The sequence below is a fragment of the Trifolium pratense genome, linkage group LG2 (genome assembly GCF_020283565.1).
Source record: "Trifolium pratense cultivar HEN17-A07 linkage group LG2, ARS_RC_1.1, whole genome shotgun sequence".
In the NCBI taxonomy this organism is placed as follows: Eukaryota; Viridiplantae; Streptophyta; class Magnoliopsida; order Fabales; family Fabaceae; genus Trifolium; species Trifolium pratense.
In genome coordinates, this window is record NC_060060.1 from 62,813,805 (window position 1) to 62,837,307 (window position 23,503).

Consider the following 23,503-nt stretch of genomic DNA (forward strand, 5'->3'; position numbering starts at 1 on the left):
ACCGATTATTTTTTAGAATATATTTATTTTAATATATTTATTGTATTAAATATTCAATATTATTAAATTATAAAAATAATGTTATTATATTATATTTGTTTATTTAAAACGGGCACGTTCCGTGCCCGTTTGTGTGATCCGTATTTTTTATTCTGCTAACGTGTATATATTTGACTATTATGTGTGAAAAAAAATCATTTGAAAAATACACACATTGTAGTAGAAATAAGACAAAAAAATTCAACACCATAAGTAATACAAAAAACAAACATGTTAGCAATAGAAATCAAAGAAGAAGCTATTAAACCACTTGAAAAATACAAACATTGTAGCATAAATTGAAAGAGAAAAGAAAACAAAATTTTTATTCTTTTTCCCAAATACTCCAATAGAAAGCACTTGCTCCACGTATATGTTTGTTGATCCCATGATCTTGCATTAATTTGTGAAAACAAACATTCACATTATCCATACTTGAATGAAACTTTAGATAGAAAATTGTATCCTACAAAAATAAACGTTCACATTTACTCCTTTTCTTTTCATTGACAATGCTGCTTAACATGAAGGTTGAACATGAATTCAATCAAGAGTTAAAAAAACATCACTAAAATGTAAGGACTTGATATTGTTATATACAACTTTAATCATGAGGTAATTCAAGAGATGAATAATCTTATATTTTTCATCCAACCATGACATAAAGGAATGATTTAACACGCCATAAAGGCAAAAAATTACAAATAATATACTACTAAGAAAATGCATTTGTTTGACCCTATAAAAAAAATGCACATGTTAATTTAAAATATGATCACAACTACTCATAACAGTTGTTTGTTCACGCCATTATTTTCTTTACCATCTTCATTGTGAGTGATTTGAGAGTGCAATTTTCTATTGAACTTATATTTAAAGAAAACAACAACCTATAGTATTGGTTTGATAAATTATTCCAAAGTGGATTGTTAAAATATTTAAAAGGAAAAGGGCTAACATTTTATCAAGTAATCAACTTTCACGTACACAACTTAAAAAAATTCCTCCTATGCATGATAAACTTTATGAAATCAAGAAATATTATACTTTTTGAATATTAGATTTACTCAACAAAAAAAAATGAAAAAGAAATTTATTGAATAGGAAAAGTAACTAAAAATTGAGTAGTACTAAAAGAAAGACAACATAAGAAATTCTTTAAACCAATCGAAAGATACAAACAAAAACATTATGGAGAAACAAAAGATAGAAGAAGACACGGAGATAAGGAATGAGAGAGTGGGGAAAAAAAATAGTAAAGTCCTTGCAATGAGTCATGATGAGAGATGAAAGTCATACCTTTCTTTCTTCTATCATTGTGAGATTTCTCTCATAGATATGACAACATTACAAAATAACCAATTCATCTTCCCCTTTATCTTTTTGAATAACCGAATGTGGGTGTGATGGTTATACTTCATTTCATTTTTATTAATAATCAAGTTTACACAATTTACAATAGTCGTTGCCATACATATGATAAACATTTCACAATTCTTTGCATTAACTTTCATGTGCAAAGAACACAAATAAAATGAAATGAAACATCTGAAAAAGATATAATAAGCCATTTATGTACTTTTAATCCACACCTATTCCATCCTCTATTTCTCTTTTGGATAAAATATATAACATTGTAGAATCTTTTAAAAAAAACTATCATACTTCTTAAGTGGCAAATATGAAAAATGGACACAATCCAATAAAGACTTTTTTGTGAGGAGTTTTTTAGATTTGGAAAGTTTTTTTTCCCCCTTTTCATAGTTCTCACTGTGTGGTTATGGTATTGTCTAATGTCTATATCAACGATCATTGTCGTGCCCTACCATGACCAAAAAGACACAATCCCATGAAGAAATAAAATTTATTAACACATGAATTCATAGATGGATGTGATTAACCTTTAAAGGTATTATATAAAATTTCATTTAACATAAATAAAGGAAGTTAATTAAATTGGTGTCAATACATAAATTAACTTTGGTGCAAATCAAAATTCGATCAAATTGATCGAGAATCTTATCATCTAATAAGAATTATTTGTAAAATAAATCGTCGATTTCTAATTTTTTTTAGAAAATCCAAGTTTGAAAATATAGAAGAAAAATGGAGACAACAAACTTATTAGTCACATGTTCAGTTTAATTTCAATTAAAAAAGCACTGCAATTTGCAATATTTCCTATGATATTTTTTAGATATTAAGTTGTTTGTTTGTTTGCATCCAAAGTGTTTCATTACCTATCGTACTAACTACTAAGCCAAAGTAGAAAAAAATCCACTATCCCTAAACAAATTTATGCGAAGAATAGATACACTTTGAGTACTTGCAATCGGCATAAGTCACAAACTTTAATTTGAAACCAACTCATAGAACATGTAAAACCTAAAGAAAACAACCACACAAAATAATCAGAAACAAAAAGAGAGTGAAAGAGAAGTAGTTTTCTTCTCAATAAACAAAAATGATGAAAATACGGTGCGGGCAAGTCCTTTCCCATCTTGTATTCTTTATTCCGGTCGTCTTAAATTCTCAAGGGCCAGCGTAGTGAGACATTGTTTTCCGCATTGATGCTGGCAACTGCACCGCGTTTCAATTTCATTAATGAATCGCCTCCTACAATTGAATGTTAACAAATTTCAGTGAAAAAAGAGACAATTGAAACAATATAAAACACCTCTTTCAAATGTTTTCCATTCTCGCTAAATCAAGTTTTCATTGTTGCCTTGCCGATTGTTTTGGTCCTATTCCTCATATTTCTCTTTTATTATATATTTTTTATTTGCTATTTCAATGTACCACAAACTGAAAAAATTAAGTAATGCGAAGAAAAAAAGTAAATAAAAAGAGCATCCTTTCGGCGAGTGATTTAATTTACTGGAACAGATGCAACATTAAGACCTCATTTCATAATATAATATAGAAAAGTTAACACATACAATTTTCATAAATGAATTATCTTCATGGAATTTGAACAAAATTTGCAAAGAAATTAAAAATGTAAAAACAATTAAATTTTAGATATAATGGGATAAAGAAATAGAAAAAGTAATATAACAGAATAATGAACGATGTAGAAATCGAGTGAATATGCATTATGGCAAAATGGACAAACCATGTTTCTTCTGATTGTGCCTTTGATTTACTTCCTTCTAGAGTAATTATAGAAACAAAAAGAAAAATTATCAGAAAGAGAGAAAATTCACTCCTTTTCAAATTTAAACCATGTGTGTGTCTATCAATAGAAACAAAAATTCAAGAACGGGAGAAATGGATATTTCATCCTTTTCCCGAATTTGAAGAAGAAGAAAATTAGAAATAGTGATGCGTACAAAGAGGGCAGAGAAAATAGAGAGAACAGAAGATAAAAAATGTTATTTGTTGGTTATGGAAGTTAAAGAAAAGTATGGTTTTGGAAAGTATTAAAGAAGAGTCTGAAGGGTATTTTGGGATTTTCAAAAAAAGGCTACACCAAAAGAGATGTTTTCCCTTTATTAATGTTATAGAAGCTAATCAAATTCCCTTTATAACATTTCTTTTGGTGTAGCCTTTTTTTAAAATACCATAAATACCATTCTCTTAGTATTTTTTTTCACACTCTAACTTCCAAAACCAACTTTTTTAAAAAAAAAAAAAAACTCTTTTTAACTTCCAAAACCAACCATTTGTTCCATTCTTTTAGTTTACACATCTTCATTCTTCTCTATTTTTCTTCAATATTTGTATTCATTCCTATTTTCTTTCCTCGATTTTTTTTTAACTTAAATATTTGTCAACCATTTTATATATCACTCAAATCTAACATTATATTTGCAGTTATATAACTTCTGTTGCATAACTTCAATTCCTTTCCAAACATCAAATATATGGAGGAAATAGAACAATAGAGTACAATGCAAACAAAATATTTTCATACAATTTCTTTCACCGTCTTACAACTTTATACAATCATTTGAAAGGGTTGCATATCGCTCTAATTAAATAAAATTTGATGTGTTCTAAACTTCTTTGCATTACTTAATTTCTATCCTCTCTAACGTTCCATTTTGTATAGTGATTTTGTTCTCAATAATATGTGATGCATGTATTCTAATAATAATATGCAGTGTCACGTTTTTGTTTTCCTTTTGTTGTGTAGTGTGATGTTATGTTTTTAACTTCAAATACACATATTATTGTAAAAAAAAAACCTTCAAATATCATGTTGTGTTGTGATGATCGAATTTGACCATGGTAATTTTCTTTTCATCTATCTTTGTTTCTTTTTCCTTTGCATGTTGTAAATTTAACCATTGTTTTTATCCTTTTATTGTTGTGTTCTATTTTTTTATATCTCAATTTTATCTTTTTTTATCTCATTTATACCATGTTAATTATTTGTTCAATATCTTTGATTGTAGTTTATGTCATTTATCATGAAGGTCTTCCAAAATTCATAATACTTGAAGGTGTTTGTTCATCATTAAGGTGAACTGTTATGAGAGAAATGAAGAAAAATATAGCAGCATATGGGCTACACTGATGATGGTAACATTAAAGCGGCAAGAGACAGACACGGGGGAGAAGAGTAAACAGCGAAACTACATTACAGTACAGAACGAGAAAGACATATGTCAATCAATAAAAACATATGAACGGGATGGTTAGCAATGTCTGTGCAAAAATTATTTGTTTTATAAAATGTGGGTGCAAAAGAAAATCATCCTATAAGTGAATTTTTGATGTGCAAAAGAAAATTATTTTGGGGACGTATCGATATTCTGACTATGGTACTCCAAAGGGGTGCTAAGTGAATGTAATACAAGATTTTGTTACCCTTCAAAATTTGTGAATTTTTTATTGCTTTTGCGGTAGTTTGATTGTTGGGAATCTAGACGGGCACGTATTTATAAATTTTTATAAGGTTTTCAATTATATTCGGCCCAAATTAACGTGCCACTATAATGTGCTAATTATAATCCATTATTTTTAAGTTAATTTCGTCTTATTCATAATGACTGATAAAAATATATATGCAGGGAAATGAAAAATATTCATGGTTCAGATTTCATATTTGGCCTTCTTAAACAATGTCGTTGATGGTGTTATTGCTTTCTACGAATATATATATCTGTATCCTTTATACTTAACATGACTAAAGTGTTCGTAGTTGTGGTGTAGAATTTTCATTTCCATTTTTTTTGGTAGAGGAGTTTTCATTTTTTTTTTGTTATACAGGAATTTTCATTTTCTATTTAAGAGTTTTTATTCTTTGAGATCTTATGTGCCATTAATAAATTTGTATTCATTCATTATGTATTCTTTAATTATCTTCCTCTACTACATATATAATCAGTTTTTCTTAAGCATTTTTTTCTAATCAAAGTACAGAGGTTAACTTATTAAGTAATTGGTAACAATGTGTTGATTTACAAGTGAATAACTATAAAAAAATATTCCAAATCAAATAAATCATATTTTTACTGAAACCATTATTTAACTGTCTATGACTAATTAATGACTCGCCTGAACATATTCTATTATATATTTGGATCTTGATATTGAGTTATATTCTACTGAGTTGTATAAAAGATTATACTAGACACATGTGTAGTGATTTTCTATTATCACATTGAGTTCTATTTTAATAATGGCCGTCTATGTGAACAAATTCATTGCCAAATATTTTCTTAAAATGAACAAATTGTCATTTTCATATTTCTCACTTGGAAATATTCAAGCATATATATTGCTCGAATATATAAGGAGACTTATTCATGTTTATTAAGTCACCTTTCCAATAGTTTGATATATGTGTCTCACGAAAATTAAATCCTTTTGGGTTTTTCATATAATTATCAAGTGAGATGATTTTCATGTAATCATCATTATTAGGTGGGCCATTCAAATACATATACTAAACCTCATCAATTATAAAGAAGTTCTGAATTCACTTTAGGTGAATACGCCTCTTGAAAATTGATGATAGACGTTTATCATTATTCTTTAATAATGAGTCAAACTTTAAATATTTGTATATTTTATTTTCGCGCGAAAACTAATTTGTAATAATTATTTTCATCTTCAAGTGTATGGACTGCTGGTCCAACAACCTTTTGCTTTGCAAAGCTGGTTTAATATTGTATCAATCACGTCTATTTATTTAGTCAATAATTTTATTATCTATAATCTTTAATAGACTTTGATCTATGATCCTCATTGTCATTTATCACATATATAGCGCTTTACTATGTGCAAAAAAATATTGTTAACGTTGACTTCATCTCGGTTCCATCATATTTTATCCATGACATAATTTATTGAGATCTCTTTATTTTCATATCTTTCAGGTACCTGATAAGTTCTTCTGGAACTCGGAAAATCAATTATTCATATCCTCAATTGGTCATCTTTCTTTTTAGCTTCTTTTCTTATTTGAGGATATTCATCGTTGGAACCGATTCGCTTACCACGCTTTAGGGTGGTTAAATTTCATTTGTTTGCCCATCAAGGACATCCATTTTGATTGGAGCATTAGCAGCTGTTTATTAATTTCATAGACTATGCAAATGAATTATCTTTAGAACTTTTGGTTCATACTAATTTGTAAGAGGATCAAGACGAGATAAAAATAATAATAATTTATTTCAAGTGATTCAATTGAACTTTTAGTTCACAATTTCAGCTGCTTATTCTCCCCCCTAATATTGGGAAAACAAATTCATCATTTGAGAACCAGCCTACAGAGCTGAAAATAAGTCCAATTTTTTTTTTTTTTTTGCTCAAGATACTTTATAATATATGAAGATTCACATCAAATACATTTTCCCAATATTCTTTAAGAACTGTTTAAATGCATTATATTGGAGCAATTGCACATACACAACACATCCAAAAATGCTGATATGGGAATCATGTTTATAAACCAAAGTTCAAATTGTAAATTAGGGGAGAACTTATAATAACTTGTTGGCTTGATGCGAATCAATATCTCACGTACATGTTTGAATGTTCCCAAAATATAAATTAGAAGTTATGATTTCATAAGTATCAGTCATGTAATTACTTTAGACGTCTAAAGAATGAATCTTCTAGTCCATTTTTTGTATGATCATATTCTATTTGATATCGATTTCAATTGACATACGATACTTATCAAATATTTTCTAAGCATTTAGAAAATGAGATCTTAGCAAAACTATTTGAGAAAACAAACTCACAAACTTCTGGTTGTGAGTAAACATGCATGTGACCAATTTAGTTGATGCATCAATTCAAGTCACAAAATATCTAAATGGTCAAAAATCTCAAATTATCAATTTCTTTTGGGAATTAGCAACCGATAAAAATTATTAGAATGAAGGAACTTCAGGCCCTTCAATATATATTTATAGTTTTTTTTTCGCATCATAATAAATCCGGGATGACCCAACCGGTATTGCCAACAATAAATTTAATATGATTTGTAAACTTCTGATTTACAATAATTTGTGCTTCAATTGCATTATTATATACTAGTGGCCAAACGGGCACGTTCCGTGCCCGTTTGTGTGATCCACAATTTCTATTTTGCTAACGTATATAAATAGTAAACAGTGGTTAATTATAAATTTGATTTTCATTTAAACTAATTTGTATATTTTTAGTTTCCTTCAAAATAAAAATTGTAATTTACATGTGTTGGACAGTAGGTAAATCAACATATTGTTACCAATTATTTAATAAGTTAACATGTGTAATTTGATTAGAAAAATACACTTAAAAAAATCTCAAATAGATATGTAGTAGAGGAAGATAATTAAAGAATACATGATGATGAACTGTCAACGAATAAAAACTCTTAAATAGAAAATGAAAATTCTACACCAAAACTACCAACACTTCAATCATGATAAGATTATAACTGGTAGAGATATACATCCATAGAAAGCAATGCGACCATCAACGATGCTGCTTAACAGGAAGGTCAAACATGAAATTTGAACCATTTTTGTTTTTCATTTCCCTGCATATATATATTTTTATTAGTCGTTATGAATAAGACAAAGTTAATTTAAGAAGAATGAACTATAATTAGCACATCATATTGGCATGTTAATATGGGGTGAATATAATTGAATACCTTATAAAAATTCTTGTCAATTCTTCATATATCCCTTTATCAATGAATTTTTGACTTTTGACAAACTACATTTTATATTGCAGAATGTTATAATTAAACGTGAGGCAGTATATGCGTGAAAAGAACAATATTAAAAGCTGATTTAAAAAACCTGATAAATAGTTATTTCTTTTTTTAATTTAGTTGTAGCATCATGGCGGCTATCCGGATTTATCGGAGAATGGAGATTTCTGTAATACAGCCAAATGAGCATATATCAAATTTAATTAATTGGAAAACAATGTTATTTGTAGATGACATTGATTGAATGAAATACCTGCTTGTCTTTTGAGCTATTAGTACTTTTCTTATGATATTCCAAAGTTGTGTTTTATCTGTTATTATTGTCGATCCCCATCCAAGAGAGTACAATTTTAGACGATGAACCTGTTATTAAAAAAATGGGTTAGTAGGAAAATGATGATAATAATATTGTGATATTTAGTTCATATTTTTGACTTTATAATTAGCTTGTTGTCAATTTTTTTTATCGAAGAAATGGATTGCTCATCCTTCCATATGTTCCATTTTTTTTCGAATTCTCCCTCCTAATTTTTTTGAAACATGTTATTGATAACAATATCTATATCTTCTATCTATACTAATAAATTAAATAAAAAAGTTTAAGTATATCTTACTTGAGTGTCAAAGTACATGTCAAAGCGTTTCCTTTTCATCTCTTCACATAACTGGAATATCTCAGTGTATGGTAGTTTGACTGTATAAGAAAAAAGGAAACCATAAAAACTTAGTTATTTGATAATTAAATATGTTGTAATCACACCAGTAATTTTTAATTGTAATGGTAATAAATGTGGGAGTAACTCATTGATTGCAAAAGTCAAATACCTATGATTGTGACAACAATATATCCCTAAAAACCACATTTTTGGTAAATTCCCCATCTTCACCTTCTAGCTTTCCTTCTTTAATCAACACTCTTGTCGCAGCTCGAGAGACACCTCTTGATAATGCGACATACAATTGACCATGACTAATAACATGTCTTGGAAGATAGATTCCAACATTTGGAATTTTTTGTCCTTGTGATTTATTTATAGTGATTGCAAAACTTAGTTTGACGGGAAACTGCTTTCTAGTTAGCACAAAAGGAAGTCCTGCACCTTCTGTGGTTTGAAGCTTAATTCTGGGCAAAAAAGCTCTTTTTCCAGCATTGTGCCCTGTAAGTATTTAGACATCCAACAAATTCATATATAAACCACGACATAGCAACCTTGTCCCATTGCAAAGTCCATATTTGGGGTCTATGTTTCGCAACAACATCAACGGAGCTCCCTTTTTAATTTTTAATATGTGCGGTGGTAAACTTCCAATAGCAATTGTGTTTAAGTATTCCTGCTGGTATAGATTATGTGTATCACCCTCAACCTCGTCAAATGACATCAAATTATGTTCATCTCCAGGGAACTGGTCAATAATTATGTCATTCAATTTTTGAACGTCATAATTTTTTGGAGTAATGATGGCTCTTTCTACCATATATGATGCATCCCATGCATGATTTTGTAATTGGGGAAATGTATGTTCTATAAGATTTTGAATTGAATTTTCACTCTCCCATGGTAGGTTCATTTCCATCTCCAATCCGCATAAGAAATTCCGCGAATTCATGATCATGTATTGATCGCATATTTTGGCGCAGATGTAGGATCTTTGTACTTGACCATAAATGAGACCTAACAATACTTGCGGAAATCATTTGTGCCTTGTTTCCCTTTGCAATAACAGGAAGCACTTGGCGAAAATCTCCTCCCATGATCATTACCTTTCCACCAAATGGAGCATTACAACTCATAACATCTTGTAAAGATCTGTCTAAGGCTTCTAAACAATATCTGTTTATCATGGGTGCCTCATCCCAAATGATTGCAGTTGCTCTTCTTATGAGTTTTGCAAGGTTGCTGTTCTTTCCTATTTTACAAAAGGATCGTGGCTCAATATCAAAAGGTATTCCAAATCTAGAGTGTGCAGTTCTTGCACCAGGTAATAATGTAGCAGCTATACCAGACGAAGCCGCTGCTAGGACAATTTCACCTCTACTTCTCAAAACGGCCATTATAGCTCGATAGAGGAATGTTTTACCTGTACCTCCAGGGCCATCAATGAAAAAAATCTGTGTTTGCTTTTGATTGATGACATTCATAATAGTATTGAAAGCAATCATCTGATCATTATTTAACTTTTCAACAGATTGAATGTCTTCATTTGGAATTTGGACTAACAATTCTTCCAGGATTGTGGTTGGTAATCCATCATTTTTAGTTGTGCCAAAAGTTACCGCAGGAAGATCGTAGTTTTCGATGAATTTTCCATGGAGTAGTAGTTGTTCCTTCAATTCTCTCAGTAATATATTAGTTAAGTTATCACCCACCAAAATTGTTCTGGTTTGATAATCTTCCACCATATGGGGGTAAAATTCATTAAACAGACCTCTAACATCAGTTGGTTCACAAAAAATTAATACAGTAACAAACAACCTTCGTAGAGCATATGGCAATTGTATATTGGATGCAGTCACCAAGCAATCTCGAATACTGTTATCGCACTCCAAATAGCCCCGACGCTCCGCTGCCTGTTTGAATGTGTGAATCGTTGTACCATTATATGTAAGAAGGCATTCCCAACTTGTTGGTCCTCTTAAATGAGACAACAATACACATAAGTAGAATTTTTCTCCTTCTGAAGGGGATACTGTATAGATGCGACCAATAGCTTTTCGTGGATTTTGTCTTCGCCGCCATTTCTTTACCCCTTTTAGCCAACAATAATGCTCTGGAATCTCTCTGTACAAAAAATTTCTAGCATGTGGATCCACTTGGTTTAGTGCAAAGAATTCCGTTAGCATGGTTATTGAGTTGCGGTTATCATTAAGTACATCAACGATTCTTTGATGATTATAATACTGCACTTGATGATGATTTGGCAAGTGAATTTGTAGTCTTTCAACAGATGGGTATAATTTGTACATGGTGAATTTAAAAATTTTCCACAACGCCTCTGGAGCACAGATCCACCTTGCATCAACATATTGCTGAACCTCATCGATATTTTGACCTCTGTGAACTTCCATCGCAACACGATCTGGACCTTTGTAAACATATTTATACAAATACTTAATGCTCTTGATGCTGCTGCAAACTTCAACATTTATGTGACAGTCGTACTTTAACAACAACCATGGATTATAAGGAACAACCCATATGTTATCAATAGACTTATTTCTATTTAAGTAAACTGGTTCACCAAATCGTCTTCTGTATTCAGGATATGAGTCATTTCCTTGACGTGTATCTTGTACGAAGTTTTTTGGGTATCTTTTTCTACATTGACCGTCTTTAATACATGGTGAATTATCATTGAGTATGCCGCATGGCCCATGGATCATGTGTTTTAGCACTGCCGCATGTACTTGTGGTTCACATTCAACTTTTGGTATTTCTGCTCTTACCACTCGATCATAATCTTCTGGTTCACGTAACTTGTCATCATTATCTAAGATCAAAAGCATATGCACATGTGGTAGTCCTCTTTTCTGAAATTCGGTTACGTACATATAACTTTTAACCTTTCCCAAAACTCCTTTTTTAATGACATCCTCCTTAAGTTGCTCAAATTTGGATCGGAAAATCCTTGTTAGCAAGTCAGGACGATCTTGCGGAGTTTGATGTGGGCCAAGTTCAGAAGTAATTTCAGACCAAGGATTGCATGTCATTGTAAGGAAAATATCTGGTTTGCCATCCTTCAACACGATAGCCATACCATCTTGATATCTTTGTGCCATGTCTCGTTTACTACCTATAAAAGACGATGGCAGTATTGTCCTTTGTCCGACATTATCTACAACAAAAAATTAAATATGTGAATACTTATATGACGAAACTTACACCCCCTCTACATAATATTAAACAAAAAAATGTATATTTTATACCTCCATTATTTTCTCCATCGTGTAATGCATCTTGCAACCCCTGATATACTTCAGATCGAATATTAGCTTGATGTTGTCGAACCCACCTTAAAATTCCCATCTCAATTTTGACATAATTATCTACGACGTATTGTTGTAAAAGTCGACCCGATTTTAAAAAAACAAATCGATCATTGTGACGAATCTACATTAAATGAAGTAACTATTTAGAAATTATTTAGACGCCAATATTTTTACAATTTATTATTGTTAGTAATTTTAATGTGTACCTGAAGCATGTAGCTGTAGTATGCACGACATGTAAGACTTCCTCCAATATTGTTTTTTGTGTTGAGGTCCCAACCATACGTGCCAAAAGGGTACAATATAGGATATTGTAGAGGATCATAAAACCCCTTAGTTTCTTGAACATTGGTTAGACTTCCATCGTAAGCTACAACATTTATATCTCTTCCACGTTCGATTGTGTCCTCGTCACATCCGACAACAATTGCTGAGACTTGAGAAGCAGATGGTAGATTATATTGTGGTTCATTTATTGGGCGTTCCTTTATAATAAACCTACATTGCTGAACATTTGGTTGTAGTGCAAGTTGCCTTAACTTAATCACAAAAGGATTACATTGATGGAGTATTTGTTGCAACCTATACACTACAACTTGATTTAGTTGAGGATTTTCCATCATCCTATTTTGAAGCTCATGTTCAGTATCATAAATGTATAACTGCAAGAAACGTGGCCTTGAACCTTGATTTGGATGTAAGCCTCCTATTTTGTGGTATAACGCCCCTTGAGCGCGAAATGTATATATTCCACGTCCAGTAGCGATTAGATTTTCATCAATATGAACACCAAGCGAAGTAAACGACAATACATGGATGTAGCTTCTAATGTGTTGTCGAAAATGTCTTCCTTCCGCTGAGTTGTCTGAAAATAATTGTAGCAACTCTTCAGGAACAGGGACTTGTGTAAGTGTGACCTTTCCACCTCTGCAACACATATCTTGGGTTTCTTTGTAAAACAATGTTGCGTTGCCATGTGTACATCTTCTCGGAGTAGGTAACAGGGCTTTCGCCATGATGGTGTTGTTTTGAAAATTTCGAGCACAATTATGTGTGGCTCGAAAAATGTTTGGCATTTTTGAATTGTAAAAGTAATAACACGTTTATTATTAACAATTTATTTATTTCGACAGTTACTTAAATGTTATCAACAATTTATTTATTTTGAAAATTACTTAAATTTATAGTAAATTACTAATACACACTAATAGTTATTGATTAATATTTTAAATATTTGAGGTTGAAAAAAAAAGTATTTTAGTTATGAGACATCAAATATGACTTGATTATTGGTAAATAAAATATGAACCGAATTCAATTAAAAATTAGAGATATATAAATTAATAATTGTACCTTGGTCGTCGAATGACAATGCAACATTATTTGTACCAATTGAGAGGACATTCGGTATCGGGGAGTCTATAAAATTTCCATGAAATTCACTATATAAGTTTGTTGAATATGGATAACCAAAGGTTAAAAAAATATAATAATTACCACGCATAGTGTCATCAACGTTTGTTGTACTTGGGCCTGCTTCGTAGCTATGATTTCCATGAAAATTTGTGAAATGGAAATTTTGATCTGAAAATGGAAATAAATAGTAAGTAGTTTAAGTATGGAGCAAATAATTATTTGTTGAGTTAATTTCAAAAAAAATCAATTAACAAAATATGTTTTTGAGTCACTAACCAAATGTCATGTGGTTGGTATGTATAGTACTTGGTCCAGCTTCATGATCATGATTTGCATAATAACGTGTTGAAGCAAAATTGATATTTGATAAGTCATGAAATGGCATCACAGGATCCACATTAGCAGCGGTTGTTTTTGAACTTGTTTGCCTTTATCTCTTGCTTGTCTATAATTTGTTCTCCTTTTTTCAAGATGTTGTTGTCTTTGCTCTATAGTCATTCTTTGTCTTCTGTCTCTTGCATTCTGTGTACGTCTTTGTCTTTGACGATCTCTCGATTATTGACTACGGTGGGTCTCCATTTTTTATATTATATCTGTAAGAATGAAAGTAAAAATTACTTTATTAATTTCAATGAAAATAAACATTAAATTATATTTTCAAAACAAAGTGAGAGACCGGGATAATCAGTATGTTGTGTTGCAATAAAAGTGGTACTTTATTCTTGCAGGTAATTACTGTAATATTTAATTATAATATTTAATGAGTATGATGATTATAATTAAGATTCACGAATCATGATACCGTTTTTACTATAAAGAAAAATACAGCAAAGATGGTTACTTACTTTAGAATTGGGAGCGAAAGATTTTATAATGCATTTGGCCCCAAAGAGGAATGCATCGCTGTCAGGTGTGATGCATGCATATACATGATCTTCGTTATTTAACTGGGCATAGAGTGCTTCAACCTCTCCTTTAGCCTTCAGTACAGGAATCCCAAGTAGCTTAGCAAGTTCCTATCACCAATTAACAGGGAACTATAAGAAAAAGGTTGTGCAAAAGAACAACTAACAAAACAAAAATGAAAAACGCGATTCCACATCTGGAAAGTAAATAAGATTTGGGTCGAAAAATAATATTTTGGTATGAAGGTAACATTATATCATCATCAAACATAACATTTATATTTAAGTTGAGATGTTGATGTGGCTTATTGATTATTCGTAATACTTTGGTAAATATTCAAAGTGATCGAAATAGTGTTATTATCAGTGTGACAATATCTCTTTTCTCTTTTTGATGTCTCTCTAATATCTATTTTACTTCTTTTTGCAATATTTCATGTCACTTTGGTCCTTAATTCCATTTTTTTTTTATTTCAAAAAGAATTCTTTTTAATTTGGATTTTAATTTCGTTAAATTTTGTACTTTTAATTTTACACTCCTGAACTTTGGATTGGATGGAGAAGTTATATACTGCACAATGAGGGTGCATATGGGTTGGTAATCTAAAGGCACTAACTATGTTTTTTTCTTTCGTCCAAACAAATTTAATTTCTTTTGTCAATGCAAACCATAAAATACTACTTATTTGCAAACAATTAACATTGTTCTATTACATCATATTTTTTATTTGCCTTATTTTTTAATTCAAAGTTTATTTTCCCTTTTTGTTTAGATGTGAATATGCATATGCATATATTAACAACTACATACCACAATTAGTTTCATTTCAAAGACAAACCTGAATAGAGACAAACCAATACAATTATTGTGTAACATTCATCATCATCATCATCATCATCATACTACTATAAAACTCAAATTCTTAATAGAAAACAGGAATGAATATGAAGAAGAAATGAAGAGTAGTTGGTTAATTTTGGAAGTTAGTAGAGAGTTGGTTTTATTAGAAGGGAGTTGGTTTTGGAAGTTAGAGTTTCAATAAGGGTATTTTGGGATTTTCAAAAAAAGGCTACACCAAAAGAGATGTTTTCCCTTTATTAATGTTATAGATAAAAGTGTAGTATAAACTTCTGCTTTATAACTTTTTCATTACACTTAATTTATCCAAAATATGTGTAGTAATATATAGAGATATCCAACATCTCTTCATTTCTTGTTTCCATATTGATATTCATATATGAATGACAAGAATATTATACTTATGCAATCAATTGTTCTGCAAATCAACATCTCTCTTATTATTGGGCTGAATTGTTACTGTTGTCATTTATGTCCGTTTAAAAACGTTTCATCATATTAGCGAGTGAGTGGCCTTACCAATCATTGGTACATTTATATAAATGAGCTCCAAGCAAACTCCAGGTTACCACTCGAATTCTTCCTTGCAAATGGAGCCAATAAACTTTGATGACTTTACAAGTCATCTCAAATAGCCACAAATCAACGGCAAACCAATATATAATAATAAAAAAAAAACTCTAATAATAAATCAATGCAAGGATAATTTAATACTCAATTGTCTTAATAGTTCATCAAAATAATAATTTTAATAATAGTTTGCAAGTGAGCATTCAAATAACAACAAGACAATATAAAATTTACAAAATATTTACAAATATTCATATAAATAACATTTGGTGTAATAATTATCGTAAAAAAAACATTTGGTGTAATAATTAACAAAATTGAGCCTAAAATAAATTTCCAAATAGAACACTTTAACAAAATAATTAACATTAGTGTCACAACTTTTAAAGTAAAAGAGAGTTTCTCATATAATATTTTAGGCTCAAATCGTGAGATTATATAGTTTAAAATTATATATGATTCTCAGTTTTCACATTCAATCAACACCAAATATTTAAAAATTTCACAAAATAAATTCAAATCCCATAAACCAAGGATATGATATTAATATCAAACAAATATTCTTGAATTCTTGAATTGAATATATAAAAAAATATTCTGGGTATAAATTATAATTAAATTTATTTCCAAAAAAAAAAAATCAATTAAATTGATTTATTATGGAAGAAAAATATTTTCTTAATAAGACACAATTCATACCTTAAGCATTGTAGTAGCTGAATTAATTCATAATAACACAGAGGACAAAATTATCGTATAAAATAAAATGAATAAAGTATTAAGTCATGCATACCTTTTATTTTAGTAACATTCAAACTTAGTATATGAAAGTAACAGGAAACATCACAATTGCCAAATATAATGTAAATAAATAATCCCTTAATTCATGATTTAAAAGGTCAAGTTGATTTCATCTTGCAAAAATCCCAGAAGTAATAGGTAGTATCACAATTACAAAAAATTGGCTAATAGAAATCACAAAAGAAATTAAACGATATAATATTTCAATTGATATTTGAAAATCTGTCAAATCAACTAGTTTTATTTTCAAAACAAATCATTTAATTTCAAATGAATCAATCATAATACTTCCTTAATCAATAATGTAATAAATTGAAAACAATAAAAGAAAGAAATAAAAGGCATTCAATTGTTTTCAATGAGATTGATTGACCAAATTAACATATGGATGACAATGTTTTTTTGTTATTAACGGTACATATGAATGTATTAGTAATGTACTAAATTATTGAATTCTTCTGGAATTCACACGGAATAATCTTGAGTTCTTCATGAACTATTCTTTTGAATTCTTCAGGAATTCATAGAGAATAAATTGCCTTAATAGTAGGTAAGTTAATTAGTTTCTATCTCTTTTGTTAAAAGTATGACAATTGGTATATGGAAACAAAATCAATTATAAAAATAAAAAAAAACGATCCATAAGGAATATATTTTTATTTTTTTAAAAAATAAAACATTGATAGTTATATTTGGAAATAGTATTAAATATGAAGATTTGTCATAATTTAGAATTTTTAACGGAAAAATCAATACGGCCATTGACCTTTGTTTTTAAGGTTATATTACTGCAGGCCGTAAAAACAAACGGTGCGATTCATGCTACATGCTTTCTGTGAAATTTACTTAGCAGTTGAATTTGACAATTTTATCCATTGAGTTCTTCAGGAACTATATAATAAATCATTATCAATTTACAATCCTTCAAGGATGTAGGAGTATTGAATTCATCTAGAATTCATTGAAGAGAAAAAAGAAGTTGTTTTATTAGTTCTTCAGAAACTATATAACACATAAAAGTATTTTGATGTGCAATCCATTAGGGATGCATGGTGATAAATGGTGATATTTCGTAAGTTCTTCAGGAACAAAATTAATTTTTTTCTAAGTTCTTCGGGAACTAAGATTATGAATTCTTCGGGAATTCATGTATTAAATGTCTAAGTTCTTCAGGAACTAAGAATAGGTTCTTTAGGAACCAAGATTATGAATTCTTCGGGAATTCATGTATTAACTTTCTAGGTTCTTCAGGAACCAAGATTATGAATTCTTAAACATGTTTATGTTCTTTTGGATGATCGAAGTGTCAATGTTTCACCATACAGGTGTCGGTCACGAAGCATAATGATGTTTCACCAGACTATTGTCGGTCACGAAACTCAAACAATATCAAACATCCAAAATACATATTATAAATAAATAAATAATTGATCAACATTTTATGTAATATTAATGATCAAAGTGTTATGCTTCACCATACAAATGTCGGATATCACGAAACGTAAACAACATTGAATCAATTAAATACATAAAGAAATGATGCATATTTATTTATTTAATTTTAATTATTATTATTTAATCTTTATAAGTATACAAGGTTCAAATGATTCATAATCATATAATAATCAAAAATAAAAACTACTTGTGATTTCATAAAAATAGAATAAGAATTGCGTACCTCAGTTGGTAAGCTCGTGCTGATAACGTGTTATAAAATATAAGCAAGAGTAATAATATATAAGTATAGAGGAGAGAAGAAGAGAAGAGAGAAATGATAGAAATTGTATTATTCTCATCAAGGTGTGTGTTTACATGACAATACAAGTCCTATTTATAGGACAATATAATGGGCCAGTGAAATGGGCCAATGCTTAATGGACATCCACCAAATTATTCATAACATATTTATTTTTAAATCAATCTCTTCATTTTTGTAGAAGCGCGCCTACTACCATTTTTTTTTTTAGCCTCAAGGGCTCGGCTGCTTAGCACATACTGGTCTTGTGGGCTGGCCTTAAATGATGTATCATATGAATTGATGATGTGGAATGATCAACACCATGAAATTTTTTTAAAATCTATCGTTGAATTGATGAAATTTAACTCTATGTCGAAGTAGTCTGTAAGGTCTAACGTCAATAGATAATGTCGATATTGTTATATTGAATACTTTCATATGAGTTCGAATCCAAAATTTTACAATTGTAAATTTTAGTGGTGTTTGTCACTCGAACTAAGTCGGTGCAATGATCCGAGCCAACTCACAAATAGTTTGAAGCTGGATTCGATAATTGGCTCGTGATCTTGGTTCATGCATCAAATGAGTTGAACTTGAGTTAAAAATTGAGTTCGTTAAATAAATGACTTGAACATAGACTATATAGTTCGACTTGTTTGACTCATGAACTAACTCTATCATATATATATATATATATATGGGAGGAATCAAATTATACCGGTGGAACATTTGAGTAATGTTACACCACTCAATAATGCTTCAACAAATACAAATTTTACAAAATTCACTATTGGATTGAAAGTTTATATCATATAGATCATCTATGTTCAATTTTACAAATATCTAACATCGTTTCATATGTTATTGAGACCGATCAAGATTAACGTTTTATGTGTTTTTATTGAATACCGTTAAGCTTGATCAATCTCAATAACATATCAAACGATTTTAAATTTTTATAAAATTTAACATGAATGATCTATATGATATAAACGTTCAATCCAACGGTGGATTTTGTAAAATTTGTATTCGTTGAAGCGTTATTGAACGGTGTAACATTACTCAAATGTTACACCGGTGTAATTTGATCCCTCCCTATATATATATATATATAACTTTCTAAATCTCGTAACTTTGTTACTTGTATCGGTTTTTGGTTTTATATATTTTTTTTGCATATTTATGTCGGTCAAAATTTTCTATGTATTTATCCATTATACATTTTAGATGACTTTTATTTTAATTTAATTAATATTAGCTTTTTCTTTTAAAAAATAGTTTAAAAGATTAAAGATCTAATTTTGAAATTTTGACCATAAAATTTACTTTAAAATCATGTGATTCGCTTAACGAGTTGAACCTAACAAACCGAACTGAGTTGTTCGTGAACAAAACGAGTCGAGTTTGAGCCAAAAAAATAATTCGTAATAAACTTGAGCCGAGTTTTGGGCTTAACCAATTTTTAATGAATCGAGTCGAACTGATGCAAATTTAACTCAACTCAACTCATTTTCAGCCGTAGGTGTGCCCCTTCCTCATGAAATTATGCTACTGTTGATGGAACTTTCTTGCATGTAAAACTCCTTTGATGAACTCAATGTGGTGTCCGTTTCTAACATTTCTCCTTAATCAACGCCAGGTACAGCCCACATATAGCATTGTCACTGATTGATTTACATGCCTATAGACCAATAGTGGTAGCTTGCTATATTTAGAAGAAAAGATTAATAACAATATTGAAGATATTAATTAAATGTTAATTACATCTCATACGTACAGACACAACTTCAATTCTAGTTTTATGGATAAAGTTTTATTGCCATGTGGATTGTCCATGTTTTATTACTTTGTCAAATTCAAGATTTTGTCATCAAGTGTTATAGAAAGATGGCATTTGCAAGAAATTTTTGTATGGTTAAGAAAAAAGAGAGTAGAATACGGCATAGATCATGAAAAATATGAAGCACTCAAACAAGTAACAAAAATAGAAAAGCCAGAAATTTCTCTCAACCACAATTCCAAGGTTGTCGAAACAGTATTTAAATCTCAGAAGGAAAACATTGTAAGACAGGGAAAAAGGCCATTAACAGTGAGTTAAATCAATTCGGTTTCCCTTTCTTTCATTGCCTCTTGTCCCTAGAGTCTAAGGCAGAGAAAGATTAATTTTCGCTCTCTCTCTCTCTGCCTTAGACTGCAATGGCGTTCCAAGATTTTGATCTTGTATCAGAAAGGCGAAAAACTAACGCTGCCAAACACCTTAGGAAAAAGATTTTGTTCGGTGTAACTTCCGTCCTTTTAGTAGCATGTGTTATAGCAGCTGCAGCATTTGTTATTGTCAAACAAACCGGTAGAGACCAAGAGAAGGCTGTTCCAAAAGCAAAGCCCGAAGGGCGGGTAGATCAAACATCGAGGCTTGTGAAAGTGTTGTGCAGTAATTCGAATTACAAGGCAAAATGTGAAACCACACTTACCGAGGCATTGAAAAAAGATCCTAAATTGTCAGAACCTAAGGATCTTCTAATGGTTTCCATGGTAATCGCCGAGAATGAAATTAACAAGGCGTTCAACGAAACTGGGAAAATGAAATTCGCTTCCGAGGAAGAAAAGGGAGCTTACGAAGATTGTAAGGAATTGTTTGCGGATGCTAAAGAAGAAATGGGATTGTCTATCAATGAAGTTGGTCAAGTTGATGTTGACAAACTATCTTCAAAAACAGCTGATGTGAACAACTGGCTTAGTGCTGTTATGTCTTACCAACAAACTTGCATTGATGGTTTCCCCGAAGGCGATTTTAAGAAAAAATTGGAGAAGATGTTCACCGAATCAAGGGAACTTGTTAGCAATTCAATGGCGGTTGTTTCACAAGTTTCTCAAATTGTTAATGCATTCAGTGGTGGAATTTCTGGATTCAAATTACCTTGGGGTAAAATTGATGCACCAGCTCCCGCTCCCGTTGCTGGTGCTAAGCTCAATCTTGCCGGTGCTCCTGCTGGTTCTCCTGGTGCTGCACCTGTTGGTGCTCCCGGTGCTGAACCAATTTTCCTCGCTCCAGCTGGTTCTCCTGACGCTGCACCTGTTGGTGCTCCCGGTGCTGCTCCAGTTGCTGCCGCCGATGCTCCTGCTTGGGCTTCACCTGTTCTTGAGTTGCCTGGATCAACTGAGAAACCTACTCCTAATGTCACCGTCGCTCAAGATGGTAGTGGAGACTTCAAAACCATCTCCGATGCTTTGGCTGCTATTCCAGCCAAATACGAAGGAAGGTATGCATGTTTCTTTGTTATTATATTGATTTAGTACATATTTATTTATTATTCATTGAAATAATTTAATTTTTTTTTTTATCCATGTTTATGCTAAACTTATTATTTGATGCATGGATATGTAGGTATGTTGTGTATGTTAAGGAAGGAGTGTACGATGAGTTGGTTACAGTGACAAAGAAAATGGTGAACCTTACCATGTATGGTGATGGTGGTTTAAAGAGTATCATCACCGGCAACAAGAATTACGTCGATGGAGTCCGAACTTTCCAAACTGCGTCATTCGGTATGTATATATCAAAACCATTATGTACCATTTTATTTATGGCATATAGATATATGTCTATATTCAAGGTTTAAAGTCGCGGCAGATTGCAATTCTAGATATTATGATGAATCGCATTCAAATCAGACTTATTGATGTAACTTCAATTGCAACCGTTGAAACATCCTAAATGATGTGTTGCAACCTAAATCCTAGTAGTAAATATTATTTAAAATTATATCCAGAGTTTTAAATTGTGATTGCAGTCGCATTTATATTACATAACTCATAATTATTTTTCCATGCACCCTGTAGTGGTACTTGGCGATGGATTCTTGGGCAGAGACATGGGATTCAGAAACACAGCCGGTGCCATCAAGCATCAAGCCGTGGCCGCCAGAATCCAAGCAGATCAAGCCATATTTGTCAACTGCAACTTCGAAGGTTATCAAGACACATTGTACGCACAAACCCACAGACAATTCTACCGCGACTGTATCATTTCTGGCACAATCGATTTCATCTTTGGTGACGCATCCGCAGTCTTCCAAAACTGCCAAATGATTATTAGAAAGCCACTCGACAACCAACAAAACATCGTCACCGCACAAGGAAGACTCGACAAACAAGAAACCACTGCATTCGTGCTACAAAAATGTGTCTTCAAGGGCGAAGATGGCCTTCCACCAACAACCAAGAATTACCTCGGAAGACCATGGAAGGAATATTCAAGGACAATTATCATGGAATCCGACATTGGCGGTTTGATTCATCCCGACGGTTGGTTACCTTGGGAAGGTGATTTTGCATTAACCACATTGTATTATGGTGAGTTTAACAATGTTGGTGCTGGTGCTAATACTAATGCAAGAGTTAAATGGATTGGACGCAAAGATATCAACCGGGATGAGGCTATTACTTATACCGTTGAACCATTCTTGCAAGGAACATGGATCAATGGTACAGGTGTTCCAGCTCAATTAGGCTTGTACAATTAAGTTAATAATGTAGAACTTTTGTGTGAAACTTGAGTTCAATGCTATCAATAATTTATATTTATTCTAAACAGTTTTGATATAGAATAATTTAATATTTTATTGAGGAACAATTTAATGTTCATTCTTGTTGGTACATTTGCTTTTCAAATTTTGGAATTTATGGTTTTAATTTAATTATTCATAATGTTTTGTTTAATGTAGATGTATCACTATCCATTCACTCAGGGGCGGCTCTAACTTTTTAGAGACCCTGCTCAATTATTAAAAATAGGCCCTAGTAAAAAAATGAAAAAAAAATCCACTCTATATAAATTTTAAATAACATTAAAAAAGTCATTCTTGTAACCAACATAAAAACCGACCTCCGAAAAAAAAAAAAGAGACATTTTATAATCAATAAGATCTAAATATAATTTTCAAGTTAATATTACTATCAATCTTCTAGCTACTTAAAAGATGTCAACATTTTAACATTTTTTAAAGCAAATTGATCAATTAAG

The 23,503-nt window shown here is 30.9% G+C and overlaps 1 protein-coding gene and 1 pseudogene across 1 annotated transcript; one reads left to right on the plus strand and one right to left on the minus strand.

Annotated features, from left to right (window-relative positions):
* Positions 1–9,028: 9,028 nt before the first annotated feature.
* Positions 9,029–13,207, minus strand: LOC123905188 (annotated as a pseudogene).
* Positions 13,208–20,544: 7,337 nt separating this feature from the next.
* LOC123911364 (putative pectinesterase/pectinesterase inhibitor 45) lies at positions 20,545–23,300 on the plus strand. Its single transcript, XM_045962769.1, has 3 exons — positions 20,545–21,740; positions 21,866–22,026; positions 22,321–23,300. Exons 1-3 carry the CDS (start codon positions 20,677–20,679, stop codon positions 23,001–23,003), a joined length of 1,908 nt encoding a protein of 635 aa, XP_045818725.1. The 5' UTR covers positions 20,545–20,676; the 3' UTR covers positions 23,004–23,300.
* The last annotated feature ends 203 nt before the right edge of the window (positions 23,301–23,503 follow it).